General features: G+C 41.0%; 1 protein-coding gene across 4 annotated transcripts in view; it reads right to left on the bottom strand.

The window, feature by feature from the left end:
* The window catches only part of LOC135324656 (netrin receptor DCC), a 547,074-nt gene that overhangs the window by 55,819 nt on the left and 474,885 nt on the right, over positions 1-16,370 (bottom strand). For all 4 annotated transcript variants that reach the window (XM_064501341.1, XM_064501342.1, XM_064501343.1 and 1 more), the window contains exons 18-21: positions 14,400-14,538; positions 10,618-10,725; positions 7,210-7,404; positions 2,105-2,137 (exon numbers count right to left, since the gene is read on the bottom strand). In XM_064501341.1, coding sequence (XP_064357411.1) covers positions 2,105-2,137; positions 7,210-7,404; positions 10,618-10,725; positions 14,400-14,538 — 475 coding nt within the window. The remainder of the gene's footprint in view (positions 1-2,104; positions 2,138-7,209; positions 7,405-10,617; positions 10,726-14,399; positions 14,539-16,370) is intronic.

Genomic DNA, 16,370 nt, shown 5'->3' with positions numbered 1-16,370 from the left:
GATCTTAACACTACTTTAAAATCCCTCTGCGACACTATGCAATTTATTATTTTGCTAGTGAGTAAGAAATCATATATATTTTAAGCATAATACGTGCTGAGCCAGGGAGCAGCCGGTGTGGGCAGAGCAAGCGCTTCCCCAAATGCGGCTGGGCGCTTGGCTCGCACGCTGCCCCGGCTGCTCTGGCACAGTGGGAAGGGGCACCGCTTTCACGGATGCAAAACAGGAATGTCCTCCAAGTCTTTTCTCCTGGAGTTTAAGAAAAATGCATTCACCTACCACATGCAGAGTAGCTGCACTTAACCTGTCAGGCTTATTTACTTCTGCCCATTAATTAAACGACAGAACGAGGAGGCACCAGCAGGCCCTTCTGCAGAGCATCTCACTTTTTTTCCTCCCTCCGACAGAGGTGAGTTAACCAGTCTATGGAACCTAAAACCACTTTTCCTGTTTTTTTTTTTTTCCCACCTAGCACTGCAAAATGATATGCAGAACATCCAAACAATCCTCTGAATTCTCTGAGTGCTACATGGAAAGGGGCAAGCAGAAAATCTGGAACAAACACGGAGAAAAAGTAACCTGTGAACATCAGACTTGGATAAAGGAGCAGGCGCACAAGAGCGGCTGTGCTCCGATCGCTGCAGAAAGTGCCTCGCACTCGCGGCGCGGCGGAGGCTCGGCACGCTGTGCCCCACGGCCGCCAGCTGTGAAACACAGCTGCACCGTCACTGAGAGCTGAACTGCTCCCCACAAGGTCTGTTTTCCACCCAGGCTCCCGTTTTTTCTTGTATTTTTCAGAAAAACTGAAATTGATGCTTCTTCAATCCTGCCTACCTGGCGAATGTACGTTGTGCTGAAGCCTTTCCTAAGTTTTCTCAATCTGCTCAGAAATATTTTAAGTGTCAATTGGCAAGAAAGGTTTCTTTGGAACCTACCACTTTCACTCTTTAAAGAAGTACTTTTTATCTATCCAAACCTGCCATTTTCAATTGCTGTGAGCTCATACTGAGCAAAACCACTGTTCATTTTTTAATTTGTATACTTCTACTTCCTTCCTCTATTATAAATTGGAGTAAATGATATGCTGAAATCACAGGGCTAATCTCCAAAACTGCCTCAGAAGGCGTCTCTCTGGTGGGGAAAAGACGTGCTACCTTGTTAGCAGACAATATGTGGTACCTAATACAAAGTAAAATCCTAGTGAAGAAATATGCTCCGAGCAGCTTTCATGGATGCTCCAGGCTGAAATAAAACCTGCGAAAGAGTCTAGAGTTTACTTTGATCTTCTAAATAATGCCTTCTTGTCTTCACTAGGAATTTATCTATCGCGAGTTAACTCAAGTCACTAAATTGGGGTAAGCCGGCACCTGCAGAAGTGACGCCAGGCTTTGAGGTTTACACAGCACTTCTCCTTTGAAACTAGTGCAAAGGGAGAGTTCAGATCTGCAAACACCTCCCAACGTTACCTCCGAGCGGCTCAGATGTCGCAGCGACTATCTATCTCCCCAGGCAGATGTCTCACACCCGCAAAACGCTCTGGCTGTAATTGGAAGAATACTTCAGCTTAATAGGTCCGGAGTAAAAAAAGCAACAGACTTCACAGATATTCAGAAACCAGTTAAGAGCAGAGGAAATGTGAATAATCGGACATATATATATACCTATCTGGAAAATGCAATGATAATGCCTTGAAAAGTTGACTAAACTTTGCTATTATTAAAGACGAGCGGCCAATTCGAGAGAAAAGCTGATTTACGATTTCTCGCCGTGAGACTTGTGAACTTTAATCTATAACCCACAAAAGGGTGCGAGAGTAGCTTGAAAATTACGCCGAGCTTAATTATACCTAATGCGAATCATTCAGGAGTGCAGCAGAGAGACTAAAAATTTATCTCATACAAAGCAGCCTGACATTTTAATTGGTCCTTCAGAAAAAGAGACAAAACAATTTCCTCTCCAGAAAATTTACATCTTCCCCATCAGAGCGGCAGCCGCAGCCGAGCAGAACTTCATTAGCGAGATTAATTGGGCCGCCGGCGGCCGCCTGCTCAGGTGCGCAGCCCCGGTGACAGGCCGGAGGGGACGGGCGGGACGGGCACCGTACCTTGGTCGTTAGCCATTTTGTCAGGGTGCTCGACTGCAAGAGAAAGACAACATCGTTAGCGGCTGACAGCTCCGGGCCAACCCAACGGCCCGTTTTTTCAGCGGTTTTCGCGTGGAGAGGGGCCTCCCCGTGCCCGCGGCGCGGGACGGAGGGACGCACGCCGCCGTGCCCCTTCGCAAAGCCGTGCTGCAGAGCTGGGGGCACAGACGCAAGCCCTACCGTGTTTTGCAGCAGATGTTTTTGCAAAGTTCTTAAAAACGTGGAAACTTTACAGAATCTTTTTTTTATCCTCTTATTCTTTTAAATCCCAGTGCGATCTGGGAAGTTTAATTAAGCACAGAAGTGAAAGAGAGAGAGACAGAGCCAGACAGAGACAGAGAAGAGAGATACTGTTTCTCTGAATAATTACAGTCAAATCACCTATGAGTTGAAAGCTAATTCTGACTTACATTATCATTGTTTCAGCCTTGTACAAAAGCAGTTTAAAACTATTTACATGTTTTTGCATAATAACCATAAAAGACAGCGTGATTTGAAGAGCACCAGACAAGACTTCAAAATTCAATAGATATATTAAAAGCTCTCCTGCACAGCTACAACTTCTGACTATTTATGACATGACTGAGGGAATTAAACTTTCCTTAGATTCAGAAATAGCTACTATTACAGAGCATTAACCAATCCTCTGCTTAATAAAGTATGCAAGAAACTTAAGCACAGGAAACTGGGGAAAAAGTGAGCGAGTTCTAGAAGTCGAATATCCACCGCTTACAGATGCAGAGCATGTTGCCCCCTTTTCTGCTAAAATTACTCCAAACCCCGCTGGTAGATCATGAGATCATGCTAGGAAAAAATGAAGGTATTGAGTGAGTAGTAGTTAACATCCAACCCCATCACCCTGACAGACACATTTATGACTCCCATGCTGGTGGCAGAGGGAGAAAAGCACCTTAAATGATCCCTATACACTTTTTTTTCCCTCCTCTCAGACATTTTCAGATGGCTGCAAAGAAGAATGGGGGGGTATGGAGCACATATGCCCCTGTTCCCTCAAACTCTTGAGAAATACCCAAGGGAGCCTGCATTTCTCCACGGAGCCCTACCCGGGATTATGGCTCTTCCCCCAGGACAGAAGTGTTTAATTAAAGCATTAACCCCCTGACTGCAATGGCAGTCACCTTCGCCCAAGAGCGGGTGACACTTGCAAGCTGCCCTGGCGACACGCCGCCTTTGCTGCCCTCTCCAGCTCTAGCGGAGAGGTCCCCTGGGGCACCTCCAGGGCCGTGACATACCGCAGGACCGGCGGGCAACGTTTGCTGCTGGCAGGTCACGCGGGTTCACGTTTTGCGCCGTTCGAGAGCAGGGATGAGCTGCTTAACACAGCTCCGACACAGCATTAGAGGGCACTGCAGTGCTAAAAATGCTGCCCCACATCCTCCCGGCCAACGGAGGGGGGACTCGGCCATCATCTGTGATTTCAGGGCTCTTTTAGGGATGGCACGGAAATGGCACATCTAATCCTGATGTCCTCGAGAAAGTCCAGGGATGAAGTTTTCCTTGTGGATCTTAGCACGATGGTAATAGCTAAGAGTAGTTATAGAGCTGAGACCACGGCCTCCTCTCTTCCTCTGTCCCCTTCCACTCACCCCTTTGGAGACACATCCAATCTAGCGTTTTATTCACGCTTGAAATTATGTCTATAGCTTCATTATATGCACATGTGTTTCCGGAATACTGACTAGGCATTCGATAGGCAACTTTTTTTCATTTTATCTGCATTGATGCAATGTTTCGTGTGACTCTGACAAACTGAATACTATTCTTTAATTTTCTTTAGTTAATGGAGTCCAGCACACAACTAAGGTCTGTTTGTAAACACTGTCTGAAATTCAGAGCAGTTACGGTTCGGCGGAAGGAAGCACAAGTAAATCCAGTAAATGCAATTCTGAGATTTGCTTGTTTCTGCTACAGATGAAAAAAAATCACTGATAAATTGGTGGAAAGATTGAGGGAATCCTCAGTCCTGCCTGTCACCAGTCCATTCACTCGTTAGTTGTCGTGTTTCACTGGGCAGTTGCAGATACACCTCAGACTGTATGTATTTACTTCTGCAACTGAATGTATTTCTTAATATGATTCATTTATACACTGCAAAAGTAACGGGACATTGAGACCTGGACTTTAACTTCAGGGGAAACCCATGACAACATGCTATGGAAGGCTGCAAAACATACAAATATTATTTGGGCATGCTCTGTATATATTAATTTATATATGTATATGTGTGTGTGTGTGTGTATGTATATATGATATTTACTGAAGTCATCCAGGGATTTTCTTGGTTAGGACTACGAAAAATCCCAGGAATGACCTCAAGTTTTGTTATTAGATACCTTGGGCCAAAAATGTGGGCTGGTTAACCACATTTCACCCAGCTTCTGTTCCAGGCTCACAGGAATATCCATCAGGGTCTTCATGCTTTAAATGATAGATTTAGCCACAGCCAGCCAGAGCATAAAAAAGCAGATCCTCAACTGATGTAAACTCCCGTATATTCATTGGAGTCCACAGCGCAACAACAATAAGCTAAAGATTTGCCTATTTGACTGTATATTATTATCCGTGGAGCTGAGGTGGAAGAACATAAACTCATTGCTCCTGCGGTACTGTTATTTACTATTAAACATATCTATTCTCTCACAGATCACTACATTTTCATTAGCAGAACCAAGTCACTACAAATACTCACACTGCAATTCTAACACAAGTAATGGCTCGGTTTCCTTGAAGGAGCTTTATGTGCTATAATATATAAAATCAGACCGTGGGTGACTTAGTGGATCTTTGATGCTTATTTAGCTCCTTGTAGTTTAAAACTTCCTCTGATCAGGGCATATATTTGCTATCAGAGCATTCATTACCACATGGCACATACATATCTTCTGTTAATAATCATTAAGGGCAGGAAACCAACTTTTCTGCATAATTCAGAATGCACTCAAGGCTTCAGAGGTCTTTTCACCTCAAATGTAGAGACAGATTTGTCAAAAAACAGTTGAATATTATTGAACGTGACATATTTAGGGTGGATATCATTAAATATTCATGGCAGGGTATTAGACATAGTCCTTGTAGGCTGTTACAAGATGTAACAAATTATAGATTTATCTTTTTGGTATCTGTTGACGCTGTCTGATCTGGAATTCATTTCCCAAATGAGTTTTACAGTGCTCTGTGTAAACACTACAAAGTAGGTGATATCTAGTCCATTAATCTTCTGGTTTAGTTAGATCTCCGGGTCTCTATATCTTTTGATATCTTGTTAGTCTGCATTTGTTATATTTTGATGCTTTGACTCATTTTAAACTCAAACAGACTTTCCTTCCTTGGTACAAACTTTGAGCATGAAATTAAGTTGGCACCATCCACTTGACAGAGCTGGAGCAGTTGCAAAGTGCTCTCTCTTCACGTTTCATGGTAGTGGAGGATGAATAACCAGGATCTTACCAAGAATTCACTCAAAGCGAAACATGGCTTGGACAAGCAAGTCCCGCGAACCTGCACAGGCTGTGATAAGCTCAGAATAAACTGATAAAATTTTTCATTTTTCCAAGTCTTGCTAATTCATGAAAACTGTTGTATGAGGCTTTTGCTCTCAGCCTCGATGGTCAATAGCGTGTTTTATAGACACCAGCGTCAGCGAAGCTCACAGGGCAAGCTCGTTGCCAGCACCGCAGCACGCCCTCGCTCATCCATGGAAACATTTCCTTAAAGATGGGTGCGAGGGACTGCCTGAAAAGGGGGTTTCTCCTCCTCCCTTCAAAGACAGCAGGAATAGCCCGAATGGCTACTCCGGTAAACATCTGCTGAAGGGTGAACGGGAATAAAACTCTTGCCACAGAAACAAACTAGCCAAAAAAAACCCCAAAGAAGTGATCCAGGAATCACGTGTCATCACTACTCATTCATTTTGCTTAGCTTTTATGTAGCTTGCATTAAATGAAGTCACATATAATTGATTAAAAAGAGGCTTGAATTGGAACATTAATTCCCAACCTCTCTCGTACAGGTTTGAATCTGAATTTCCCTCCAGCTGTGATTTTTCAGGTCTGGCCTAGCTCCAGGGGCAATTACTTTCTGCCAGGATGTTATTTTTATATACAAATCTCTGGAGTTTCTCTAGAAAAGACAGAGCAATAAAATGTTTTCCTGTATGCCTCGCTATTTTCCTAGAATAGGTTCACTGTTTATGTCATTTGATTTTTTCATTAATTACATGTCTTAGAGTAATTTCATCTTTCGTGCAAACACATGAGTGGCAGTTAAAATGTAAGTAGAGCTGCTGCAAACATCCTGCTTCCCACTCACGGTCATATTGCTTACATCTCACTAACTAATAATTTATGGGTAGTTCATGCTAGACCTTTACACAGGTAGGCAGCAGGGATGATATTAGAGGGTACCTCTCCACGTTAATTTGAAATGGAGCCTGCTATATGTGCAGTCCTTTGCTTTCACAAACGCAATGGCCCTGTTAAAACATCTACCATCTTTTTTTTTTTTTTCATAAAATACCTTTTGCTGGCACTAGCCAGCAAAATGGGCGCCCTCATTTTGCCTGCTCCTTCTTTGTGGTCACTAAGGAAGAGATATCGGCTGTTGATACGTCAGCTGTTAACGACAGGCACCAAAAAATACCTGGAGCAATGTTCCCCATGCAAAGTCAGATTGCGTCTCAGACAGCATTTTGCATGCCGGCGCTGCTGATCTGAGAGTGAGTCATCACCCCTTCCCACAGCCACCAGAGGATCCAAAATGAACAGGTATCTCCCCAGAGAAATCCCGTCAGATCCAATTAGCTTTATTACTGATGACAAAAGTCAGGTCGTGTCAGAATGCTTTCCCCTAGTTGACTGAATTTAAAAATATAGCTGCTGCCTCATTATGTGGTTTACTTTTGTCAACCGCTGTATATAGCATTTTGCTTTTATCTCTCAGTAAGTAGCAGGATTTCTTCTAGCTGACATGGAATTAATTGCAAAGCTCCTGCTGAGGCATAAGAAAATCCCACATATCATTAATATCCACACGACAAAGTTTCAAACCTTTCAGCGTCCGGAAGAAAATCGGATCAGAGAGAGGCCCCACTCCTTTGGCATTGCGAGCCTGGATTCGGAAGTAGTAAACGGTGTCTAGGTTGAGGTCCATGATTTGGTGAGTAAGTCGGTCGCCGCTGATGGACTCCATAATCCAGTCATCAATGGGAGCGTTCTTGTCCAAAGTATAGAAGAGGATGTAAGCTGCATAAACACGGTCTCTCAGTTAGTACTTAAACCACATTTAACCTCCTTGCTTTACGACATGCATACGAAGTTCAGATTTCTGAACAATTAGTGCTTTCTTTTTAAAAAAACAGTAATGGCATGTCTCTTGATCAAAACATTTTCAATGAATGTTTTGACAATTAATTATTATTTGTCTATTTTTAGAACAAAATAACAATTACAATATTACCTGTAAAAATATATTTAGCAAATATAAAAATATATAATACACTAAAATGTTTTGTTACATGCACATTTGCCAAGTTCAGGTGCATGGTTCAGTCTGACAGCCATCACAAACCCTATGGTATAAGTCTTTAGTGTTTCAGTGCTGAAATACAACCAAACGGCATTGATGATGCACGTCATTTACTGGTGGCTCATGAGAAGTCATCCAATATTTCCTGGCAACCCTATGGAAAAGTATTTGGAGAAAAAAAAAGAAGAACCCGAAGCTCAAGTCAAAGGCCATGTAAGAGCAAGTGTTAGGAAACAATAACAGTTTCTAGGAGTAATCTTCCTGGCAAATTACAGTTTGGACAGAAGGAAAGTCCTGTTCTCGAGTGAAATGTCTGTAAGTGAGGCCTCCAAAGCCTCTGCGGAAATCAAACCTCACCTGGGGACCCTCAACACCTACAGCTGCCTTAACTTCAAAAATATCTGTTTTTGTCATTCTCAAAGGCTGCCTGGCAAGCACAGAAACACCCCGGCCCACACAAGCAGATCTCTAGCCCTTGCCTGAGCTCTGCTGCTACCAAAGGATGGAGCTGAAGGGTGTCTCAACGCCACGTGGGCAGCTCCAAGGCCAGCCCTGGAGGCATGCTTTGAAAACACGTCACGCTTTCACGGAAATTGTATAGCACTTGCTATTGCTTTTCTGCAGCGAAAAGGGAAAGACTTGGTGCAGGCAGGAAAACGTGTGGATCCAATTCCCTCCTCAGCCAGCCGGAGGATATCCAACACCGTAATTCCCATTTTATTCTATAACCAGGTTTGAGTCCCTCCAAGCACAAGAGGAAACTGAACTAAGGGCTTCTGTCCCCTTGGGCACGTACTCGACGACAGCGCTATTAAAGCAAAGAGGAACAGCAACGTGTTTTAAAGAGAACAAATCTGGCTGAGACAGGTATCTCCTCCCAGAGTAACGCACCTGGTATGAGACACTTACCTAGGAGTGGCAATGCCAAATAGTTGTATTATGCAAAGGAAACAGTCCGCAGCTGGTGTTACGGGCCCTGCCACAGGAGCTGAAGAGCCTGCACAGGTATCCTGCACTTCATTTTTGTGCCTAGATCCTAAGGCACTACGAAACTGGGATAAGCCTTATTATCACTTTTCCCCTACTCTTTTTTGAAACAAAAATGCTTTTCAAAACTCCTATTCTGCACGAATAGTTGCACTGATCAGGGAAGAGTAGCGTTAGGATGAAAATGGTAAGGTTTTTTCTTTCTTTTTGCACATTTTGCATTATAGGGCTTTATTTAGAGAACTGTAGTTTGGGGTTACTAAGCAGTTTCTCTGACCATGACATGTGAATTAATAAAGATGAAGATATGACAGCCACTGTCATGCATGAACACGAATACACTTGCTCAAGCATTTGCAGGAACGAAGATTTGTTTCTTAGAGACATTTCTACTCTCCACCGGGAGTTATTTTCCTCGCCTGATATGTCTAAGAAACATCTGACCACATATGCAGTAAAAAATCCTAGAGTTGTTCCTCAAACAAGTACGACAACCAAGCAGTTTGTGTGCTGACCTCAGGACACCCAGCCCACTCTCGGGGCTGACCGCTGCTTCTACGGAAACGCTCTACAAAAGTTGCCACCACTGAGTCATTTTACACCTTGGAAATCAAAAAAGCTTTTATTTTATTCTGTCTTTTAATCACTGGGGAATCAGGATCATTGAGCGCTCCTTTTATCGTATTGTCCATCAGAACGATCATTTGTCTAGTAATTAACCTAGACTAATGTAAAAGGAACCATTTCATCAAAATAGCCACCTTTTGGACATGGTCACTGAATGTAAAGTTCTGATTATAATGTATTATAATCATATTATAAGTGAAATTATACAATAATATATTATGCTTATAATACACTTTATACACACACACACACGCACACGGTTAAGCAATTCTAACCTAAGAATTGTTATTGCTGGGCAATGATCAAGTAGAAATACATCTTTATTTTATCGGTAATAGAAAGTGGGATACTTTCCTGGTGTAACTCACAATAGCTCACTTGATGCCTGCGAAGCCACGCTGATCTACAATAGCCAAAAATCAGATGTAGTGCTCTTTGCTTCTAATTGCTCACACAGGACATTATTTTGAAGCACTCTTGCTCTTACCTTTATATTTCTCAATATTTCAGCAGTGTGTAGTGGGGATTATTAATAGTAATGGTGACATATACACTTTCTCCCACATGAAAAAAATCTGTTGTAGAACTTGCCTAAGTCAATTGTTTGTAGTAAAGAGACCATAATGTGCACATTTTCGAAGTTGAACAATATTTCTCCTAATAATTATATGCCTCTGAGATGTCTATTAAAGCCTAAAGTGATCATTTAAATGCAAAATCTCACATAGAACTCGACTATATTTTTCATACTAAATTAACATTATGGGCTTGTAATGGATGTCTTAATTAGGTACCAAGGTTATATTTGATATTTTGGGAAATAAAATCTGTAATTGTGAAGCATCCATTAAGTTCGGTTCTTGTCAGTCAATATTAGTTTTCTTTCTGATCATCATTGCTTTAAATTGTTATTGTATAGCTAAATATCTACCAATAAAGCCTACCATTATATGCAGTACCAAGCAACCTATCATTATGTATATTACATATTGCATTATTGCCAAACAAACTACTTATTAGTCATTCCTAATTATCATTGGGCAGCCCATATCCCCAAGCCTTTGCTTAAAATGCTGCATGTTTAACTTATATTAGTAGTCTTAGCATATAAAAGATTTATATTCACTGAGTTTTAAATCTTGCAGTATCTCTAACTGAATCCACTCCTAGACCAAGCTGGCTGATAAAAGTAAGAAAAAATAAAGTCAGATCAAATAGTGTTCTGCAAAAAAACAGAGAGGTATCCAGGAAAATAAGGAATGAATGCTCAGAACAGTAAAATGTAAGGGAGCATACAGGATAACGTAAACATTTACCAGTAATTTTCCCATTGGCTTCTAACGGTGGCTGCCAGCTAACGATGACAGCTCGGGGCTTCCCCTCCCGTGTAATGACTGTCAAATCCTTGGGCGCAGAGGTTGGAGCTGAAAAGAATGAAAATAATTGAAAACAGAAGTTATTCACCTTCCCTTGAATTCCTTACATACTGTAACAGAAACGAACTATTTGGTACGCATTTACTGCTTTCTTAGATCCTTTCAAATGCAGGGATCCTTAGATGCATTTCAAATATGTAATGTATGATCTGTCTAGAAGTGAAATTATAATAATGGCAATTGTACAAAACACTAAGTGGAGATACATAAGGATTTGCTGAATAGCGCTTATCCTCCTACAGCTAATATTGGTCCTTATATCTAAATCATCATTGAGGTATTCAAGCATATCTAATACATTTCGGGAGCCCAATACATTTAGTAACAGTGATAATATTGTGGCTTCTCTATTAAGAACATCTTTAGGTACCTGCCAGTATAAAACCAAATGCAATTGTGCATATTTATTAAATACATGCTCAACTTTGGACGGACATTTTAGATGACAGCAAATTCTTAGCTTTGGTATATTCACTGTATAAGGACGGAAGGCTGCATTTCTGAGTCGATGTGTGACTCAGACTGAGCGTCTGCTTTGCGCTCTGCTTTACTATACACTGCCCACAAGGTCTTACATAGTGTCTCAGATATTTTAAGGTGATAAGACTATGAAGGAGAAAAAAAAATTTGCAATTATTAAAAAAAAGAAAAACAGGAGTGAGGAGTACCATATTGGCGGTGGGCTCACTGTTCATTTATTTGCTTTGACACAGGCTGCTGATAACTTAAAGCTTATGCATAACATAACAGCATACGAGCATCATATCATATGTGTCCTACCCGTATTTCCACTAACAACTTTTTTGAATGGCTGAAGAACTGCTCCAAAGCCATTTTATGAAGTATTGCTTTTAAAATCAGTTGGGTTATGCTGAGCTAAACCAGCCCAGTCTAAAGCAAACACATATAAATCTTAGAATGAGAAATCTGCAACAATCCTAAGGAACATGAGGGAAGGGAACGGCTAGCCACCACGCAGGCTCCCATCAGAAACAACATGGGACAAATGCTCTCCTGCTACCTGCATCACTTGAGCTTTTCAGAAGGAGAATCCCAAGCGACCAAGAAATGCATACAAGAAACACAAACATTTTTCTTACCCATAGTATTTTACTAAGGAGGTGATGGATCACCAGCTGATGCTCTCTGGGGCAGAAAGGTCTGGCCATGGCAGACTGTTGATGGCATGTGCTGGGACAACAAGTTTGGTCTTGTACAGCCACAGCAAGCACCACGGGGACTCCCAGTGTCTACCTTCAGCCTTGTCATCCTCACTGCTCCTAGCCAAATGCATCTTTCTTAGCCCGAAGTAGGCAGGCCCCAAAACAAAAGCGTAGCCCTTTGAGAAGCCTCTTGAGCCTAGGTGACGCACAGCAGGACGAGACCCCCGGCACTAGGGAAGGCTGCATTACGCCAGAGGCCTCCGGAGGGTTGTGCTGCCTTTAAAGGCTCCTCAGCTTCCACCCAGGCTGGGGCATCGGCTCAGCAGCTTAAAAACAGCGCACTGGAAGAAACATCTTGGACTGCCTTGCTATTTCAGGCAACTGCCAATGATATCCCTTTCATAAACTAAAGTAAAATTTTCCTTCCCTTTACTTTTTCTAAGTCTATTCTACAATATTCTCCAGTGTCACACACATCATTGCATTTCTGCCTAAGTGCATCCATCTATTCATATGCAAACAGCATCTTTACCTTACACAGTTTTCTTTTCTCTGCTATTTACCCTCTTGACATGTTTTCATGCACTAACCCTTTCCCGCACTAGATTTTTGACTTTTGTGAGGCTAAACCACTAAAGCTGGCAAGTCTCCTCCTGTAATGTGGGCTTTCCATTCTGCTAATTGCCTTATGAGTCCTGTTGAGTGGCTGAAGTTGAGCTCTGCTTTCAGCAGATTGTGAACATAAGATAGCACGAGAAAAAACAAAGCTTTAGATGTTTCCCTTAGCAGTCATTAACACCTCTCACATCAGTAAGACTTGTGTAGGCAGATCTGGGGAAGGGACTTAGCTCTGAGAGTTGCTTTTGAATTATGGGCATAACAATTCTCCCCAGCCCATGTTAGTAACCTCTAGTGTATTCTACATTGATGTTGATATGAACATTTTTAAATAACATTACTGGAAATTCAGCATGCAAAATGGGTACAAAATAGGCAATAAAGATCAGCAATGCAGGATGCCCTTAATTAACAGAGCTGCTCCATCAAGCTCAGATAATTGCATTGCAATCGCATGGGAAAATCTAAGGACACATATATTCCCTCTTATTTTCCCTCAGTTAATTAACTGGCATGTACTGTGGTTTTCATTTAAAAAAAAAACAAAAAACAAATCAATATTTACCAGCAGACTTTATTTGGGAGATGTTGGTAGACACTGATTTGTAATGGTACCTACAGTGTTTTCAAGGCCATTAGTCACCCTCGGAAATATATAGTACTTATTACACTGGTGTCCAAATGTGTGTATTGCTATCTACAAGAGCTGAAGAAGAAAAATATTCTAAGCAAAACCACATTCTTACCCACGGACAAGGGAATATATCATGATATATAGGAAATCACAAAGACTGTGGAAAATCTACTGGTTTTGCAGTATACGGCCTCACCGTAAGAGAGGAGAGGCTGGAAGCATGGGATGCCACTGCCAAAAGGAATGAAAAGGCAGGTAGCCGGGGTTGTGGAGCTCAGCTAGAATTAGACAGAGCAAGCAAAGACTTCTTGATCTTCTCCCTGCCCAGGGGCTGCTCCTCTCTGCTGCTGAGGCCTGGCAGTTCAGTGGAGTTACTTAAAAGTAAATCTATTCTGCATTTTCACAAAAGGGGCTCAATAGCTTATTTTAAATGTACAGCAAATTTAATGGAAAACACTAGTCTTTCTCAAAGACAGCCGAGGGAATTCTGTGATCAGAATACACACTTCCATTAATGCCTGCAGGATAACTAGAAGTAAAGCCCAGGCATACTATTTCCCTATTGCAGTGATGTGTAGGTATACAAAAGATAAAGAAAAAATAAAGTTTTGGACTTTATCGTCTCACTTACAGAGATCTCTAAGCCTCCAGCCTTTTCCAAATATTTTTATCCCACCAAACCAGTGCTACATGTAATATGCATCTGATGTCTGTTACCAAAATTGCATTTAGTCTCCTTCAGAATCTGAAGTAGCTTCCAGGTAATAGCTTTCGACTTGAAAAATACCACTGGAACATTTGCGAATAGCAGCTACATAAAATCTTTAAAGTGTATTTATTTATTATAAGTATACTGTTAATATTAATGATGGCTGTTTGCTGGAAATTAAATATAGATGAGCATAGGAAAGATGCCTTACGCAACCAGTCAGAAGGGCCTTTATACAAGACAACATGTTCTACAGAGTAGATAATTGTGTCTTTGAGTTAAATAATGTACAGGCTGAAAAGACTGCTCACTTGACTTTCTTTTTCTTGTTCTCACCTGATCTTAGGTTTCTTTGAAAACTGAAAACTGTTTTAAATCACTAACATCGAAAGTTATATACTGCATTTATGGGGCAAGGTATACACTGAATTTTAGAACTTGAAAGCTCCTTTTTACTGATTTATGCACTAATGTATGCAATTTAAAAAACAAAACAAAACAAAAAACCCCAGAATCATTTCAGCAAGTCTCGACATACCTGCTTCATAGGTTGTGGCGTGTGCGGTCATGCTCCACGTGCTTGACCGCCGACCTTTGGTGACCATGACGGAGAACTCGTACATGGTGTTTGGCTTAAGGCCTATGACGGTGTGACTCAGAGCTGTCGTATCTGCTGACTGCAAAGAGAAGCAGGGAATAACATCTTTAAAGCAACTCTTTTTGCTTGTAACTAAGCAAAATATAGTCCCAATGAATGCCTTCTTCAAGCAGAATAGGTCTATTGCCACTGCATACCTTAACAGAACTATTTCTAGTACCATAAATATGATACTAAACTTGGTGCCTACAATTTAGGCAGTTAAATAAATTATTGTGATGCTTTCTCTTTCTCTTTTCCCAGACAAAGCAATTTATGATGCATTTTTTTTTCAAATGCAAACTGAAAGGTAACACTATGGCCTTCATCTATGCCCATATGAGGAAAAAAATAGGAACATTTCCATAACTTAAACATTGATTTCCAGCCTCTTTGATGAGTTCCTTCTCAAAAAAATGATTTTTAATATCTACTGAGTCTTAGTAGAGGCACAGTGGCGCCTCTAGCACCGGTCCTGACCAAGGCTTTCCAGCTCCTGGTCTTAACACTTATTTATGAAAGGGATCAAAATATGTCCCAGGACACATGGATAAAGATGTATTTTTCTATTCACAAAACACTTTTGCTTGGTTAAATATAATTATTTTTATATTATACTTGAAACATTATTGATTTGCTTCACTACGATTTGTTATGAACAGCGAAACAATTCGAGGTTGATATGAATATTAAATTAATCATTTGCATTTAGCTGATATAGCTTTCTCCCTTAGCCCATAGTAAGGAACAGTTCGAGAGAAACTGCACTAATATCAGTGGAGACAAACAAGAAGAAAATTATGGGATAAACTGGTGACAACTGAACGAAACCAATGGCATGCTTCCCAAGCTTCGGAGCCTCGTGTCCAGTCCTCCAGTGTTAGCAACTTACAGTAAAGTCAGTTAAAGGTGCTGCACACTTCTAAATATTTCTATACCTACGGACGAAAACTTTAATGAATAAGGACTCGCACTCTAGAAAGGAAGAGCATACTGGATATCCTCATACAACACATATATGACTTTGGATCAGAAGACTAAATGGATGTTCACACTTTGAAAGAAGTTTATAACCAGGCACCTTGCTGGTATTCACCGGTAATGCCGTTCTGAGGCTCATCATCAGATCGAATGATACAAAATAAACCAATGAACCCTGATTAAAAATGGTATATCTAGCTTCTAATGCATTACAGAATAAAGCAGTAATTTTCATGAGGAAGTGGGAGAAATTTACTTTTGAGACACATTAATGAATGTACAACGTAAGTCTCCCTGGTGCGCTGTTTTATCCTGAGTGCTCTGACAGATATTTTGCATACTATTTAATAGGAAGGCTTAATGCAATACAAGATTTTATCATCTTCATACTCAACCAAAGTTCCTAGTCCTTGGAAATGAGCAGTTTTGCAACTTATTTGCAAAGACTAAGACTCCAACATAGAGCCTTTCTTTATAAAAAGTCCTATTGAAGCAAAGATAGTACTTCTAACCTGAGTGTTCATAAACTACTCAGCCAGGACAAAGATGGAAAAATCTACCTGTTAGCATTTACGGAAACTATTCTTCCGCTAAAGGCCAGATTTCAAAATAGTCAATAACAACTTTCTCCCCAGAGTAGATTCTGGAAGAAATGAAATGATGTGTGGCATAAAATGCTGTTCAGCATGACTGAGGGTAGCTAAACTTGATAACTATCGCTGTGAAAGTGCTCAGATATTACACATGATCAGGATAAATTCACAGAAAAACCAGTCGGGGTCGAGCCTGCTCCCGGACAAAATAGTCTTTAGTGGAACATAAAGACATTGGTTTCTCTTTTGTAAAAAGAAAGTTATTTGTCTCCAACTGAGTATTTTTCTTTGAATTCTC

This window comes from Dromaius novaehollandiae, chromosome Z (assembly GCF_036370855.1).
Source record: "Dromaius novaehollandiae isolate bDroNov1 chromosome Z, bDroNov1.hap1, whole genome shotgun sequence".
NCBI lineage: Eukaryota > Metazoa > Chordata > Aves > Casuariiformes > Dromaiidae > Dromaius > Dromaius novaehollandiae.
Note: the sequence above shows the minus strand (reverse complement) of the source record. Positions and strands in the feature narration are given on the sequence as shown.